The sequence below is a fragment of the Lonchura striata genome, chromosome 3, assembly GCF_050655825.1.
Source record: "Lonchura striata isolate lonStrDom1 chromosome 3, ASM5065582v1, whole genome shotgun sequence".
In the NCBI taxonomy this organism is placed as follows: Eukaryota; Metazoa; Chordata; class Aves; order Passeriformes; family Estrildidae; genus Lonchura; species Lonchura striata.
The window spans coordinates 113998905-114017607 of NC_140705.1; the positions used below are offsets into that span (position 1 = coordinate 113998905).

Genomic DNA, 18703 nt, shown 5'->3' on the forward strand with positions numbered 1-18703 from the left:
AGTAGGCTTAGCCATGCGCTTAATCCCCAGAAAGTGGTTCGATTATTGCTGACCAGCAATGGCAAGATAGTTTTTTTTTCCCCTAGCTATCAACCTTCCATTAATTCCTTAAGCAGAAATGCGGTGCAATCTATATTTCCTTGGCATGTGTCACCCAGATGGTGCACTGCTCGTGTTTTCCAATAACCATGCTCCAAATAACAGAGTTTGAATAATAAATTCCACAAATCCTTCCTGAGAAAGAGGCACAATTCTCAAGAGCTGCATAAACTTTACGCATGATGCTGTAGCTCATCCACATTATGCAGAAGAGTATATGTTCTTTTTGCAAAGAGGATGTTTGTGTTTCCGTTCCTTAATTTGGGGAGGAAGAAAAAAGATATATGTTTGCTCAAATGCTGTAGAATATATTTAATATTTGATTATGTCTTAAACACTAGCCTTAGCTCCGTGGTCAGCTTTGCAGAACTTGTCATTTAATATGGCTAAGCTTAAATCCTGTGTGGAGGTCGATGCTGTCAAGCAACCATGACTGTACATTTTGGTATTGATTGGAGTCATTGCAGTAAATTCCTTCTTAACTCATATTCCTTTCCATCCCAATCCCCTCCCCACAGATAAAAGAGTGAGCATGTCTTTCTGTCTGAGGAGATATTTTTCACATTTACAGACAGCCCCTATGAAGATATATGTACGCAGGGCTCTGTGTATATATACATTCTTTCTCACACATCCAAAGTAAATGCTCCCATTTGCTCCTGCCATGCTCTTTTATCACCTCCAATATTTCCTGCATTCTTTTCTTCCCTCAGATTTCTTATGTTGATATACTTGGACCAGAAGGTAGAAGGATGAAACGTCACCTGGCAATAAACTCTGTGCAAGATCTGGTCATTTGCTGGTGGTCAGCAACCAGTGATGGAGCATGGCCTTGGTCTCCCATTTCCTGTCAGAGGGACAGAGCCAACCTATTGCTGTTAGGCTGTGCACATGGCAAATTGGAGGTAAAGTGATGTTTGTTAAAGTCTTGTTACATGATTTTTTCGAATTTGCTAAAGAAAGAGCTATTCAACTTAAATGCATATTCGAGTATATATAAAGGACAGGTATGATTAAAGCATAAGACAGGAAGATCAGCCATTCTAATAGCAAAACCAAAGTTATTTAACAGAAAAGCACCTTATTTACTGTGTTTACTGTTTTCACATCAAAACTGTCAACCTGAGAAATGTAGCCAGGAAATTAGGTCTTTACCATGAAATGGCTTTGGTGCTGCTGAAACTGAAAATAGAAGTGTCAGAGTTCCACTAGAAAACTCTAATATGAATTAGCAATTGTAACTGTTGCATGTATGTCTGATAAAATTATTTTACCTTGTCTGCAATGTTAACGGATAGGCAATTTGCATCACTTTCAAGTGTTTTTCATAAAATATTAACTATGTGCAGATGGTGGTTAAATTTTTGTTATGATTATTGGTCAAATCAGGGACTGATTTTTTTTTCAAAGGAAAAGTTAAAACTCACCATCTACAGGTGGGAATGTAAGCTGTGAGTTAGGACAAAGCTACAAGCTGACCCCCCATTCTGACACCTGCTTAGCTTACATTTATAGGCAGATGTCTTCATTTTAATTATTTAATTTTTGTTTCATCTGTATAAGAATATATTAATCCAGTTTGTTTTGTTAGGTAGAAATATTAAAATGAAGCTATCTGGGCATACTCTGAAAGATCCAGAGCCTGAATTTAAAATACAAAAACTTTTCTGGACAAACATCCTGTACAGATGCTTCTGTATTTGGAATTTTATTTTCAGTTTATCTTTACCCACTTCTAATATAGACTAAAAAAGCCCTGACTGTTGCTGTGGAATAGTTGTTCTGAATTAGCTATTGCAGATTATTTCCCTGTAGGGAAAACCCCTAAGTAACACTTAAGAATAAGCTACTTTTACAAACAGCATCCTGCTCTCTTTAATTAGGGAAGATGTAAATATTTTAATGTCTTGGAACTACTTTGATACTTAGTTATTTTGATAACTAATATTAATTTAAGTGAGATTCTTTTCCCTTGGGATTTTCTACCTATTGAAAGTGATGAGACAGCTTTTCTTTTCTTATTTCTGTCATTAGTCATTGTAGAATTGAAGTTTAAATTACCTCCAGCTCTGCCTTCTTTACTTCTTTTCAATTGACCTCTCTCCACTTGTGGTCATCTTTGACTCATCTCTGTCCTCTGCCTGATCTACACCTGCAGTTCTCCATTCCCCCTGCAGCTATGCCAAATCACACAGAAAAAATTACTCTGGGAGCTAAAATGTGAGGCTGTTCTTTGTAAGCTTCCCCAGCCCTGTGCCAGTTATTATGGAACTTGATCCTACTAACATTTCAGACCTTATTTTTTACCATGACTTCTGTATGCCCAGGTTCTGAGAGCAACATTCCTGTGCCTATTTTATTCCTTCCCATATCTTCCAGAAATCTCCCTATTGCCACCCTAACAGTTTGCAGTCTGTGTTTCCTGAGATGATTTTTAGAGACACTTTTCTTTTAAGAAATTAACAGAAACCACCCTATCACTTTAAAGCTCTCTGTGTTTTATTTAATATGTTTAAGGGAGATTTTTCAGGGAGATTTCCAAATCACAGCATTCCCCATTCACAGCATTCCTCTTTCAATACACTTTTCCTTTTCTGGTTTAAACTCTGGTAAACTCAAGCACATCACTGGTGGTTTACACAATAGTGATAATAAACATTCTCTGAGGCTTTAGGCTTAAAGTCATAATCATTTTGATTTGGCCCATATTGTAACAGAAATATAAGAAACTTCTTTTTAAAAGCAGCACTGCCAAAATTGACTGTTGCTTTCCACTTTCTGATTCTTTGCCTGTACTTTTCTGTTTTAATTCTTAGATCTTCAGTGAGATTTTTTTTTTCCTGCATTCATCAATAAAATACCAAGCACTATGCCAGGGCTATGTAAAACTAAGTCATAAATGAGTAACAAACTGTCTTGCTGGCTGTCATTTAGGCTGCTCCATGCATTCAGCTCTTGGATGCCCAGGAAGTGCTGTTTGCTTGAGGTCTTCCGTTTGATTTCTGTAGAGTTCCTTATGGGCAGGTATTAAATTCCTGTGCATGGATGGCAGAATGTCATAAGCTAGAAGCTCTAGAATTAGCATCAGCCCTCAGTCTGCATTTAACTGAGGTGCATTTTTCCCCTGCAGTCTTGAAGGGAAACTTTAACACCTTTAACCTCTGAAGGATATTTGATAGCTTATATGTAGGAAAAAAAGCATACTTAGGATTTCTAGACAGCTTGTAAACAGTTACTCTCTAGGTCAGGTACCACAAAAATACAGTGGTTCTGGAATCATGCTTATTTGCCTCTCTTTGCCTCTAATCCCTTGCCATTTGTAGTATTCCCCAGGTATAGATTTGAAATAAAACCTGGACATGCCATTGTTATTCATTAAAGTAAATCCATATTTATCCATATTTGATCCGTAATGTGAATTTACCCCTACTGAAAGATTATTGTCAATGCAAGAAGAATGAGAAGTGTGAATTTACTCAGTTTAGAGCGTGTATCAAAAAGAAGAGTAGCAAAGTAATACCACCAACATTTTACTTGAAAAATGTCTCAATCTCAGCTGGATAAAATAACATTATTGTCTAGAATTAGGAGAAAAAGAGGAATTGCTGAATAACAAGACCATGAAGAGCTGCTTGGCATGTTGGCTGTATGAAAGCAAGCCCAAGGAAATGAGTGATTCTGAGCTGCCAGCTGCTGCCAGCTGCTGCTGGGGCAGAGCAGAGGCAAATGGGCACTTCCACGGGGCCTCCTGCCTGCAGGGATTTCCTGAGTGATGCTGCTGCCCAGCAGATGAGTGCTTATTTTGGGGATGAGGACAGGAATGGCTCTGGGATGAGGCAGCTCAAGCCCTCATCATCATCATCATCATCACCTGTAATGCACGTTCAGTGTTGGGATGCTTCACACTGCACAGGGAGTCTTTGGGGCATTGGGGACTTCAGCAGCTTTTCAATTTAGGAAAGGAAATACATTTTGCTTTTTAAACACACTAGAAATTTAATTTGAATTTTGCCACGTGGCTTTTTATTTTTAGCATTTACTACTATTAAGGCTACAGGCAAACACTATTCCTCTACCAACAGAAATAACTTTTTCCTCACAAATCTTGACTCATTTTACTGATTTTTTTTTCTGAGATCAGTGTTTATTCTGCTGAATGCTGTGAGATTGGGTGAAGAATTGTCCCTTGAAGAAATAAAGGTGCTTTTCTCTGTAGCATGTGACCTTGCTTTGGTGTGCAATGCATGTTGCTGCAGGAGGGGTTCTCTGTTGGACCTTTGTCTGCTTTCCTCTGTGCATAGGTTTCCTCCAGTAAACTCACCCATTCTCTAATTTATTTATTTAATTATTGGAGGCTTGTTTGGTTTATTTTCTTTGGGGTTTGTTGGGTTTTTTTAACCTTAAAGTACCAATGATCAAAGAATGTTATTTAAATTGTATCCCTGTGGAGATAATGCTGGTGTTTTGATTTCAAAACCAGAAAAGGAGTCTTCCAGAAATTATTTCAGACAATTTGCTATGAATGAATAGGATCTGATGTGAAATCATCTTTGGATTAAATGCTTTGGGAGAAAGTCATGTTCAAATCAACATGAACTTTATTCTGCAAACACGAATTAACAGGAGGTGCTGGTGCCAGGGCACAGTTACTGCACCACTTTGCATTTGTCTTCACCATTCGTATTTTCACTCCATTTAGTGCTAGTGGGAATGACTGAAATTATACTTCAATCTTGTGGAAAAAATAATTTCCCTGAGAGAGGATATTATTTTTCTTTCTCCCAAGAGATAATATTTAATAGTTATTGCTTTCACATTGTGCCTTGGAGTTGTGAAATAAGCACAGCAGATCTTTTCTGTGTGAGCTGTCCTACAGTTACTGGAGTGCTCAGAAAAACATCAACCCTGTTTGTCTGAATGGCTGAAATACCTTTCAAACACAGAGCAAAGAATGTGAAATCCTCAGTGTCACATCGGGTTAGAAGTTCAATGAATAATACAGGATAAAGATGATGATGATAAATTTTGAAAGAAAATAAGAATAAGTGTTGACTGGAGATCTGCATAATAAGATTGCATGTAGGTCTGTACATACAATGAAGCCAAATAAGTAACCTAGAGTAGGAGCTTTTCATTTTTATTTAGGAATGTTTTAAAATAGGGTGTTTTTTTCAACTTCACTATTTTTTAGGTCATATTTGAAACTATTTTACTCTGGTGTGCACCACACTTCCCACTTTACATTTCTAATTAAAATGTTTGTTGCATTTGGAACCTCACTGTGTGAAATTAAATAAGCACTTTTTTTAACATCCATAAAATAAATCAAACATTCTTTTCTCATCTGAAAGACACACAATTCAGTCACAGCAAGCTTATTTCTCTGTTTCTTTTGTTTTCTTTTTTTCATCTGCCTGGTAAGCCAATTTTCTGCTTAAGAACTACTGGCTAAAACTCTTACTTGTTTTGCTATGTGGACTTTATCCTTTCTCAGCACTCTATGCAAAGTACTTCAATTTTAAGTGTTCAAAAAATTTCACTGAGAACAGTGATAATGCCCACGCAAGCTTGCACTGTTATTTCTCTCAAACCTAAAATGAAAGAGAGCATTTGAAATAGCATAGCAAGCCTCTTATTTACAAAGATTAAGAGATTCCTTTACTTGGATTGTTATGATTCCTGGCTCTAGGATTTGGGAACCTGGCACATATTGCATCCCTCATCCTGCTGATGAACTGAAGCAGAGTCCAAGGCAGTACTGCAAGGGGAAAACAATCTAAATGTGCAGTAGTGGTGCATGACTGCTGCATTAATAAAGGAAATATGTATAAATTACATGGACAGTGTTTAAATGCCTGTACTGTATTTTTGTAGCAATCATGTCATAAAACTTTTACATTTTTTACTTAATGTATTTCTTTTAAAGAAAGTAATTGGTTTTACTTCATGCAAAATACTTCCAGGAATCTTCTCTGGAAATCTAAGTCTAGGTGCTTAGTCCAAGATTGATGGGAAGTATTGAACATTGAATGGACTGTACATTGTGATATTACAGCTCTGTCTTTTCAGGCCCACTGCCCTGTCCCCTCCTCCACAAATTTGACACTGGTTCTACCCATTTCTGAGGAAACTCCTCCACCTTTTGTTTTCCCATTCCATAAGCAAATGTTTTGTTAAATGATTTAACGTCACCCTTTAGGGTTCCAGAGAACTGCTGCTCATCAGGAGGAATCTCAGTGGATTCCTTTAAATGGAAAGCTGAAGCACTACATGCACTACATTTACTACCATGTGCCTCCTTACCAGATAGGAGAACAATTGACAGAATGCCATCTTCTAGGGGAAAAAGAAGTTTTGATTATGAGACTTATCTTTCAAAAGCATTATTAACATTTCTGTAGTTATGTGTCTCTCTGCTTTAATTTTCCATGTAGTGACACGAAGAATGAATAATTAAACTGATTTCTGACAGAGAAACCCATATCTTCCTTCTCAGATGAAAGAGAATATTCATTTTCCCCCTTCAGAATGCTGAATAGCAGGTAGATTCAGCAGAACTGGAAGGCAGAACAAAGAGGTCTCTTCCTGCAAGAGGCACATGAGGCCACTGATGCATGAGAAGCAGCTTATCTGTTCCAATCTGGGGAGAAATGTTTCTCTTGTTTTCAGCCAGCATTTGAACAGCAGTGTCTAGAAAGTTTTCCTTTAAGCCTTGTGTGTTTAAACATTATGCCAAACCCTATGTTGTGATAGACATCAGAGAGTTTCTCCTAAACTTTTTCCTACTTTAGAATTGTGCTATGTACAACAGGCAGACTTACCCTAGACTTCATTTCAAGGATTTGCTTTCTAAACTATGTGAAGCTAGGAAGCTTCTCATCTCAAGCCTCATTAGATTAGTCTTCCAAAATGGAAGATTGTACTGCCTTTGAAATCCTAGGTAGTGATCATCATTTTGTCCTACTTTTGCTCTAAGAAGGGAGGACAAGATGATGAATTGCTTGCAGTTTTCTTGCTGACTCTCAGTCATCTGGCAACATTTGTTTTTCTGTGACTGTTTCTATTGTTATTTTTCTCCAGTCACTCCTATGGAGTTGTAAAACCCATGTTTCACATATTTTCTTCTCTATTGCCTTAACCTTCAAGGCCAGTCTCTCTTCAGAATTCAATAGTGCTTTCAGACTCTCATCTCTCATAGGCTGATGATTTTGTGGATCTTCATGTCTTTCTTGGAGCTTTTGAAGAGTTGTCCAGAGAAAAATACTGGTTTGGGGTCAAAATATGTAGCAGATTAATGCAGTACATTGAAACTTCCCACAGGAAGACAGAAATATGAGTCCCAGAGAGCCTCAAGGCTCATTTCACTGAAGCTATAGAAGCTGTGAAGACTTGCTTGGGCAAGATTTCAGTTTCACACATTTGAAAGGGGGCTACCTGAGTCTCTAGACATACTCCCAGGGAAAACTGCAGACCAGTAACACTTCACTTTGTCTTTATTTGGGGTTAGAGAACTCTGTGGTCACAGTAATCCTTTATCCACAATAACCTCTTTCCTTGCCATGCAAGGAAATTTAACACTCCAATAAACACACTTCAGCAGTTCTAACATCTGCACAGTAGCCACTGCAAGGTTTTGTGGGCATAAAATTACTAGTTGCAGAGGCTAAGCCATGGGGGAGGGAATGGTTGAGGTGAGAAAATGTTTTTCAGACTATAAAAGTAAACTAATCTTTTATTTCCTCTTTTACATATTTTGATGGATCTTTGATACGCATTTTCATGGATCTCTGTTGAGATTTGTTGATGTGGTTTTCACAGGTTAAATGCATTGGTTTCTGCATCAGGTGCTTTTGTATTAGGTGGTTCTTTGCACGTCCCTAGCTACTCATTTAAAACTAGCTAAGATTTTTGTATTAACTGTCATCTGGTTTCCAGCCAGAGAACTGCAATAATCCTTTTGGTTTTTTCTTTCTTTTGAATGAGAAACCCCTTTGCTGACAAAATAAGTAAACTGTCAGAACAAAAGATCCTAATCAGTCTGATCAGCATCCCAAAAAGCTTGTTTATAAATTTATCAGTTACTTTAGAAGTAATCAGTAATATGCCAAAAAAATAAATAATCTGAATTTCTTATTCTCCTTTACAGGATGAAAGGCTAAATTGCATATTCAGTTGGTCTTGTGATCTGGGGAAGTCCAATTTAAATTGCTCTAACATTATGTGTGCCTTTCTGTTTTCACCCTGAAATTTCTAGATTTCCTTCCTCATCCTCTCTGTACCTTTTAATCACATTTTTTACCCCTTTCTTTGCTTTCATACCACGTGGACTCAAGGGGTTTCCAAAAGTTGTGGCAGGTCAGCAGCTTTAATTTAGAGTGTGGAGATTGTGGGTATACATGAGAGCAGGGTTCGGCTCAGGTTCACATTTTCCTTTCACTCTTTATTTCTGCATGAACAAACACCAGCAAGTTTCTGACTGACTTACACTACTCTCATTCTTCTAGAGCCACGGGTTTTCTCTCTTATTTTTTATGAAATAGCTTTTCATAAGCTCATCTGTTACTTATTTACAGCTGTTGTTTCTCTCATGGTTTCCCTGGTCAAATCCTGTATGACATCTCTGGTTCAAACCCATTTATCAGAGTTCATGAGCCTTCACTGTCTCCACTGCTGCTTCCACCCCTTAAGGTGCTTGCCACGTTTCCACACTGCAGATTCTTGGTCTTTGCCAGCTGCTGTCTTTTTATCACGTTCTTCCTTTATGTTCTTCCTCCCATTAGTTTAACTTTCAACCCGCTTTTCTGCTATCACAAATTCATTATTTCTGCATCTAAAACTCGATGGCACCCAAGAACATCTACCACCTACTCATTTGGCAAAGTATAGTAGGTGCTGTTTTAACATGCCGTTGTTTCTACCACTACAGAGGAATATTTTCTGTTACCATGGCCCAAAGCAAATGATCAAAAATCCTCTATGCTTGATGCTTAGAGTAATTGCTATAGATTTTTCCGAGAATTTTGGCATTTTTTACCCCAGAACACTGTGAGTTATTAGTTATGCTTTTACATTAGTCCTTTCTCCTCTTACCACCACTGACCATTCCCTCTTTTATCTTTGGTTCTGCTAACCTGTGACATAGGTCCAGATGAGCAAATATGACTTAAACTTTATAGCAGAGGCTTTTAACCAAACGGTTTAACCTTTCAGATGTTAGAAGAGCAGATTTCAGAGCTCCATTTCCAGCATGCCTACTTGTGGCCGACCCACGGGAAAGCGCGTTGGCAGCAGTCTGTTTTTAAGAGAAAAACGGCCACCGATGAGCGCCAAAAAGGGCTTTGGGTTTTTCCAGGTGCTGAGCTCCGTGCGCACGGAGTGGGAGCCGCTGGATGCCAGGTTCAGCCGCGGGCAGCCCCGGCAGGTGCTGACGGTGGAGCACTCGGTGCCAGCGGCCCAGCAGCCCGCAGCCCACAGCTGCGCCTACGCCTGCGGCCGGGGCCGCGTCCAGCGCGCCGCCACCACCACGGTGGCCCTGCCAGCCAGGGCCACCAGCTGCTGCAGGGATGGCACAGGAGACAAGCTGCTGCTGGGCTGCGAGGACTCCTCAGTGGTTCTGTACGAAGCCTACGGCCAGGCGACTCTGTTGGCCCGAGCGGAGCTGCTCCCCGCCGTCATGGCCTTCCACCCTTCCGGAGCCGTGCTGGTGGTCGGCAGCTCTCAAGGGGAGCTGCAGCTCTTTGACACGGCGCTGTCCCCAGTGAAAATTCAGCTCCTGGCACAGGAATATTCACCTGAGGCAACTCTGCAGTTCAGTAAGCACTGCGACGTGCCCACCAGCCTCGTCCAGATCCAGTGGGCTGCTCCTCCGGGTGCATTTCCCAGTCCTGACAGCGCAGATGTTCACGATCGTTTGTTGGTTAGATTTGATAAAGGACCCTTGGGAGTGCTTCACTTTAAACTTGGTAAGTTACTGAGCACATCTGTTGAGCTGTCAAAGAAACATCTGTATCCCACAAGGTTGGGAACACCCTAATTGAGCCTTAATGTGAGCCTTAGAAGCAAATTGTTCCAAAGACATCTGAAGATCCCAAGGAGTAAGTATCTTCAGATACTTACTCCTTAGCAAGTATCTATGAATTAGTAAGAATTCTATGAATTCTTAGTAAGAATTCTTAGTAAGAATTCTATGAATTCCTGTTCTATGTATAGGAAAAGGTATAAAATTATTGTGAAACATAAAGAACTATATTCATAGACCCCAACCTGCTGTCTGATCAGCATCCCATAATGTTCCTCACTACTTTAATAAAGCATAACAATATTTCCTCCGGAAAATTCATTTAATCTGTAGTATATAATCTTAAGAATTGTATTCATTCTGTAGTAATAACCCTAACAAGTTAAAATAAGCTCTATTTAATAATAGAACAGTAATGCTATTTTCTTTACCAAATTTTTTTCTTTTGCATGTGTGATGTATATTTGTCCAGTATTCTGTTCTTCCTGGCTTTGGTACATAAAGTTGCACCTTTTTTTTCCTTTGAAGACTTTCCACAGAAGAAGAATGATTTTCATAACCTTCAGAGAAGTTTGGTGTCTCAATTAATTTGCAAGGAGTTGTGAATAAAAGAAGTAATAATGCTAATTTTAGAATTTATATAGCGCTTCTCTTCTTAGGTGCGAAGAGACTTTAAAAGAGTAAAACCACAACTAACTTCCTTTTAGAAGCAGAAAAACAAGAAGCAGTAAAGAAAAGCTCAAGGGCTTTCCAAGAGTTACACAGTGGCTGAACTAAGAATAAAACCCCTGCAGTGGCTCATCAGTGAGAACTGTATTCATTTCATTCAAGTCAGGCAAGTTACAGTGGTGCAAGCCCATTGTGAGAGCTAAAAAAACAATCATGCTTAAACCCTCTGACTCCCAAGCCAGTGTTTCAGCAGGGCAGACAGCCATCCTGGAAAATTTCAGCATTTTGCCCATTGTCTGTCCAAGAAAACAGGATTACTTCTGTAGATCTTTATGTGAGTTTTTAATGATTCTTTTGTATAAAGCTATTGAGACTAGGAAGAAGCCTTTTTTATAAAAAAAACAAAACCAAACAAATTGCCAAAAGACTCAAAATAACAACCTAGGTGATAGTAAGATTTGAAAATCTACTTAATTTCTTTACTGAATGAGACACACATGTACTGTTGTGGGGAAAAACTGTCTAAAATTACCAGAGACCTAAAAATGTGAAAGACTGAATTTAAGAAATTAAACCAATGTGGCACTGCAAAAAGCTAAATTAATGTAATAAGATGTTAGTAACAGAAATATATTGGATTGACTTATAGTTGTGTAGTTTTAAAAGAGCTGATCCAGATTATTGCTGTTGTCCAAAAGAAATATTAAAAAACCTGTTTACAGGTTATATCATTCATTTTGAGATAATTAGCTGCATTAAGTTCAATGACAGGTTTAATAGTTACAAAGTACCCCAGAACACTAATTATAACAGCTATTTGATGATTTGTGCATGTTGGCCATTAAAAATAAACCCTCTAAATTATCTCTGTCCTGATTTGGTGGGAAGGAGTTGAGCAGGAGGCACTCTACCCACCTCTACCTTGCTTTTCTTCAGTCCTCCCTGGTGAGGTTTTCTCACAACAGCTTTCCAGCATGCACAGCTTTCCCCTTGCTATCTTTAGCACATTTATGTTCTTACCAAGGCGAGCAGGCTCTCAGTGCAGGGATTTAGAGGCCTTTCCTGCTAATTGCCAGCTTGTAAACTTAATTGGACTGTCTCCCTGGGCACCGTTCCTAAATCAATTAGACAGTGAGTTGGCTGTCACCTCTTTTTCCCAAGCAGGTTGCCTGGGAGCGCACCACCCTGGAGAAGTCAAGCATCCAAATGGGAAGATGTTGACCTCCACAGCTGAAAGTTATCACATTTTAAAATTCATTCTGCATAATTACTGTAAAATCTCTTCCAGGAAGAAGACAAAACTCTCTCCCCTCTTCCCTCTCTCCCTCTTTGTAGTCCACCGTGCAAAAATGTGCTGCTCTCTATTTCATCCTGGTGTTCAGCTTTATACCTCATCTCCTCAGTTTGCCACACTGCCAGGGGAACACTGTGTTGATTAGTAAGTCCCTCTCCACAGTCTCGGCAGTTTTTAGGTTTCTGCTATTTAAGAAATAATGCAGAACAAATAAATAAATTAATGAAATGCAATAATAAGTTATAGCAAAAGAATTAGGGGCTCGTGACAGCAAGACCCAGACAGGCATTCAGGACTGAAATAAAATCCATGAGTAACACATGGCTTGGAATGGTTTCCCACAGAAGTCTGTTAAGAAACTCTGTTAGTGGGAATAGACAAATATGTTTTTAACTTCCCGCTACATTATGGCTTTGGACAAGTTCTGTGAATCTCCATTAAGCTGTCTATCTAGATTTATTTCAGGAAAAGTCATATTAAACATACCCTCAAACACTAATGGCAAATATTTTTGATGTCTAATGCCAAACTCGTTTCCTAAAGCAGCTTCTTGTCATTGGTGTCAGCCCAGATCTTGGATAGTGGCCAAACATGGTGCTGGTGCCAGTGGTTCAGCATTGCTGGCCGCTAAAGGCATTTTAAATATAGTATTGTGTTTCATTAACATGAAAACATGTATTTTCATCTTCACCGAGAGGTTAATGTGGAGATTACCCAGCTGCTGTAATACTTTAAAAACACTAAACATTTAGGAAGAATAAAGTCTGTCATCAGTATTAGATGTTAACAAGTTAAACATGGCTGTTACCCAGTATAATGTCCATAGGCTTTAATACATGCAAATATAAGGTGAAATACAATAGAAAACCTTTCTTTAATGATGCTAAAAAAATTAAGTACTTCTCTGTTAGTAAATGTGAATATGGAAGGTTTTTCCCCAAAAACATCAGTTCTGTATGTGCAAGTTCTCTGCAGTTTACTTCTCCTCAAGCTGTATTCAGATGTTTTTCCCCTTTGCTTCTTATTTCACTTCACAAACAGTATTCACAGTAGTTATGAAAGTTTTCTGAGGTATGTTTTATAAATAGCAGGTCTGCTTTTCTCTGTTACCAGGCCTTGTTTTCCCCAGCCAGCCCTATGGTTTGAATAACAGTACTGAAATTCAGCTTGTTCCCTTTCTCATCAGAACTTTTTCCACATGTTTAGTTTTAACAATTACAGAATATAAATTGAGATTTTTTTTTTTTAATTTTTTAAAACACCAACCCAGAAATTATGTTTTTATTTAAAGAGAGTAAATTTATTCTGGTCTCTTTCTAATATTTGGAGGAGTATTGATAATGAATACTCTATCAGAGCAACACAAAGTGAGCAGGAGTTGCTAAAATGCCATGTGTGGCTAATGTCACATGATCATTTGGTTAGTCAGAGACAATAAATAACATTACTTGAGACAATAAATAACACTACTTTCTGCAGCTTTTTAGTCACCTTTTCTGTTTGGAAGCTGAAATCCACAAGTCAAGAAACATTTGTGTGGCAAGCTTGTTCTTGGTTTCATGTGCAACTGTAATTCAAAGGTCTGTAGTATCAAGGTGATGATAACTTCCATGGTATCCTCTCAGAAAAAATGATCCACTTAGAGAATATTGCCAAGCTAGAAGGAAGTTCCAGAGTAGTTGCCAAATGGAGAGTAATTTTGAGTAAGAACTGATTTGAGGTTGGAGCTGCTCTACACTTGTATGCAAAGATACATCTGTGTGAGACAAATGCTGGGGTTTAGTGTTGTCCAGCACTGTTTCCCTACAGGAAGGAGATGCTGTGAAAGTGAATTTATTACCTACCTTATAATAGTTATAATAGTTATAAACTGTTATAATAGTGATAAACTGCAAATAAACTTGTTCTACCTTGTCTAAGCCAAATTTCCTTCTGTAATGTCACCAGTGACTTTTGGCTACATTCATTCAATATCCACGTGTCAAGTTAATTGATGACTTTTGTCTGCTGTCCAGCACCCTCAGTCTAAGTATACCAAGATAGTAAGTGCTATCTCTTACAAAAAAACTAAATTCTGAAACCAATCAACCTAATTTTAAATTATGACCATTCTTTTTAACTGGGCTGAAAAGGAGTCAGCTACTGGTTTACATACTCTCATATTACATTATCTCTGGCTGTAATATCTCTTGTCAAAGGTGTGCTCACAAGAGGACAGCTGGGCCTGGAGGAAATCATCCACCAGCACATTCGTTATGATGAGATACAGGAGGCAATCAATGTCCTGAGCACCATGGACTGGAACACGATGGGCCAGCGGTGCTTCATCTGCCTGAGTGCCATCTGCAACCACCTCCTCAAACAAAAACTCACACCAGCCACAGAAGGTGAGAGACCATTTGTATTTCTAATGGATTTCTGTGCTGTCTTGGTAATTCATGTGGGGATTATGACAAGGGGTTTGTTAGGTGTATAAAGAAGGCAGTAGTGAGAATCCACACAGTCAGCCAGATTACGGTGCCTCATAATCACATGTCGTTGTAGACAAGTAATTTCTATAAAATCTGGACCAATGCATTGACTACATTTTAGTTTGTATCAATAGTGACACTAAAATAATGCACAGTGTAATATATATATATATATATATATGCTATAGGCATTACTTAATATATATAGCACTAGCATTATATTCTGTGACTTCATTACATTCTCTAAATTTAGCTTATGTTACAAAGGTTAGTTAATGCAGGATTGAAATATCTGTGTTATATTCATGCTGAGACAGCACCAACTTAAGGAGAGAGGGTTCCCTGAAGTGGGGACAAGAGATTTTAGTGTGTTTTTTAAGGTGCTTTCAAAGGCTCATTCTTTCATTACAAGATGCAAAGGCCTTGAATACACTATCCTCTGCTGCCTCCTTTAGGATTAAAGCATTTGTCCTCACTGTAATCTAGCCCCCTGCAGTAGTAGCTGGGGTCTCTCAGAAGAAATTATGAATTTTAAGTTTAGCCCCATCTCTGCTAAAGCCTGGTGTGGTGCCTTCCTCTTGATTTGCTGTCTATCTTGAAACTCAATAGACTTCAAGATTTGAAGTGCCTTGATTTAGTGAAGGTGTTATCCTCCAGTCTAGCAGGCAGACAGCTGGAGACCAGGCATCTTTTGTGGGAAGAGAGAATACTTAGGATTCTGGTGTGTTTGATGATAGAAAAACTCCAAGGTGTCCTACATTGCTGCCGAGCCATCAGCTATCCCATTCTGTGGGATCTGATTAAAAAAAAATCTCTGTGTTGCAAACACAACATATAAACTCTAAATAAAACATGCTTTGAAAAGGACCTGTGAAAAGGGCTGGCTATGATACTCTTCTAAAAATATGTACATTATAAACAGATGTCTGTGTGTTTCCCCCATGCAGCTCCCTAACACTGTTTACAGAAGAAGGAATTTTATTCTATCCAGGAGTTATTCTATCTAAATCTAACAAATTTGGCATGGTAATTTGTTTTCTTTTTTATTAACAAAACCCAGTGGGACCCTTTATTTATAGTGATGGGGCAGTTATCTTTGAGATCTTTATCCTGCCTTCAACATCAAGCTGGGCTATTTAATGAAAGTATAACTGTGCCAGTAGTCACTCATATTCCAAGTCAGTTGAAATATTTCAGAAGTTCAAAACATGCTGTCAAGAAAACAGCAATGGCAAGGGAGTATGGCTTGTTTTTCTATTTTAATCTAAATTGACTGCTGCTTTGAAAGAAAATACCTTTTATGTTCGACTTATCTTACTATCTAGATTGGAGATAACACAAACCTAATTTACTAACAGCTTGCCTGTGTAACTAACACAGTACTATTAGCACATTTAGTACTATCAAGCCTAATAAAATCAAATGTTACTATGCTTGGAAGTAAAGAGTAATTGTCACTAAATACAGAAATGCCTAGTTCAAACAAACATCAATAATGGCAAATCAATGAGATTCTTTCTGCCTAATGAGACAATGAGTTATATTTTGCTTCTAGAGCAACATAAATGTACAGCAAATACTTATATAGCAAATTCTCCCTTTTTCTGCCTATATGGCCTTGTACCACATTAACTCTGAGGCAAAAGTCAAAGAGCATAAATATTATTGATCATTTAATTTCCTTTCAGATAAGCCTGTGGAACACGCAAGTATACTGCATGTTTATTTGCATTGTTTATAATTTTGTATTAAAAATGTCTAGAAAAATGCCTAAGAGCTTGAGCTGTGGAGTACAGCAGTCAGAAAGTATTTAAAGAAGAGAGAACTTGTGTAACAAAAGGGCTTTATTTTATTGATTACAAGGGAGGTTATCCTGTTTCCCACCACTACATGCTGTCAAACCCTTAGGGTTTCTAGGCCCTTTTATTTAAAATTTTTAAAGAACTGTGGGCCGAAGGAGGTTCCTCAGACCTCAAGGCCATCACAAAGAGGGTTCTGTTACCCGCTGACCTAACACAATAATCCCTGAAAAACTCAACTCCCTTGTTGTTTGCCTAAGAGGACAAAGACGATTTCAGCTAATTGAGAGTTGATCTCTACTGGACAATCTTGTTCACACTGTATTAGTCTCATGAGTCACTTTAGTTGTAGGCTGCTGGTGAGAACTTGATGTGTTATAGACTTCTTTATCCTTTTGATAGCTTTTGTTGCTCAAAGTCATTGTCAGCTGTGCCTCCAAGCCAAAGTTTATATGCACAAAGATTGTTTGTACGATCTGTCATATTTTAATTTCATCTGTCCTTCAACAACATCACATTTCATCACTGTTTGAGGAATTTGACTGACTGCAAACATGAGCAACCTGTTGTAATTGAAACTAATTCACTTGTTTCATTGCTGCTGTGTTTGAATTCCACAGCACAGCTTGAGGCAAGCCTTGGAACCTTTTATGCTCCAACAAGGCCTCTCTTGGATAGAACTGTGCTGGAGTACAGGGACCCCATCAGCAGATATGCAAGAAGATTCTTCCACCACCTGCTCAGGTGAGTGACAGTTTCATCTTCTATCAACTTAAAATTGATTGCATATTTCAATAACTACCTACTTTAATGTGGTTAACATTTTCTAAGAGGACCACCCCTGAAAAAAAAAAAAATGCATTCGTTGTTAATGTTTATTTAACTTGCACTTTGTTCCTTTCAAATAGAGTAATGCAGATAAAGTGCTATTCAGAGCTCTTCTGTCATCAATACACTTAAAATGAATCACCCTTTCCCATTTAGCTTGATAGAAAAAAAGCTAACATGCTTCTGAAAGATTGATATTCACCAACTGCTTTCAGATTAGTTATAGAAAGAACTTTACAACTTGGAGAAAACACTGAGTTTAAAAAGATGCTATAACACAAAAGCATGCTGCATGCTCCAGGACGATTTTGTCTTTTCACCACTGAAATCTGATCATTCTGTCAGTCTCACTTTTAAAATTCTCATATGTAAATTCAGGTTCCAGCAATTTTCAGTGCCATTAAAATAAGAGGAGAAAATACAATGTTGAATTTGTCTGTGAATTGTATAGAATCATAGAATGGTTCAGGTTGGAAGGGACCATAAAGATCATCTCATTACAACCCAGCCACCATGGGCAGGGACACCCAACCTGGCTTTGAACATTTCCAGAGGCATTCACAGCTTCTCTGGGCAACCTGTGCCAGTGCCTCACCACCTTCACAGTAAAGAACTTCTTCCATGTATCCAACCTAAATTTCCCTTCTTTCACTTTGTAGCCATTACTCCTTGTCCTACCACTGCAGTTCCTGACAGAGTCCATGTGGGCTCCTTCAGATACTGGCAGGTTGCTATGGGGTCTTCACACAACCTTCCTTTCTCCAGGCTGAGCAGTCCCAACTTCCTCACCTTGTCTTCACAGGGAAGCTGCTCTAATATTAAACAAGAAATAATAACAAATTCAGCAAGAATTTATAGCACATTGCTTTATTGTTGTATCTTTTTCAACCCATTATAAATATTGATTTGCAGCAGTTCAACCTGTTCACAAATATAGCTGTGATATTCCCTTTTGGAATTATCCAGTGGGTGAAAATAAGGAGAAATTACCTTCTGAATGATAAAATGTTTGTAACATCTTGCTGAGAAGGAGTTTAGATGGACATAATGCAAAGACTTACAATGCACCCTTTGGCAGTGATTCATCCATATTGTATATGCATGGTCTGCATGGGCAAAGCAAGTTACTTTGATAGCATAGGATGTGCTTTTTTTTTCCAATCTGGAAGACAAGTATTCTATATTGTCTTCTACATTTTGAGTCTGAAGAGGATCATCTTCCTGGTGAACAGGTCCATTCCAGTGGGGAAATTATTCCTTGTAGAAGAATGATCCAATATTTGCGTAATACGCACCAGTCCTTCGCTGGAGTTTTCTTAGCACACATGGCCACAACAGTGGGTACAAACTCTGTCCTGGCCTTTCTCCTAGAAACCAGCAGGGAAGATGCTCTTGTGGCAGTGGCCAGGTTGTTGTGGCCGTGGGCCAGTTGCCTGCAGAGGACAGATGCAGGAAAAATGCCTCAGAGGTTGCTGAGAGGTGTAACCCCAGTGCTCTTACATCTGCACGAGAAAGGTGTGTTCCC

The 18703-nt window shown here is 38.6% G+C and overlaps 1 protein-coding gene across 13 annotated transcripts in view; it reads left to right on the forward strand.

Moving 5' to 3' along the window:
• Positions 1-18703, forward strand: part of WDPCP (WD repeat containing planar cell polarity effector) — a 164685-nt gene that overhangs the window by 82043 nt on the left and 63939 nt on the right. For all 13 annotated transcript variants that reach the window (XM_085576151.1, XM_085576146.1, XM_085576153.1 and 10 more), the window contains 4 exons: positions 813-1004; positions 9452-10061; positions 14279-14467; positions 16971-17094. In XM_085576151.1, the coding sequence (XP_085432277.1) occupies positions 813-1004; positions 9452-10061; positions 14279-14467; positions 16971-17094 (1115 nt within the window). The remainder of the gene's footprint in view (positions 1-812; positions 1005-9451; positions 10062-14278; positions 14468-16970; positions 17095-18703) is intronic.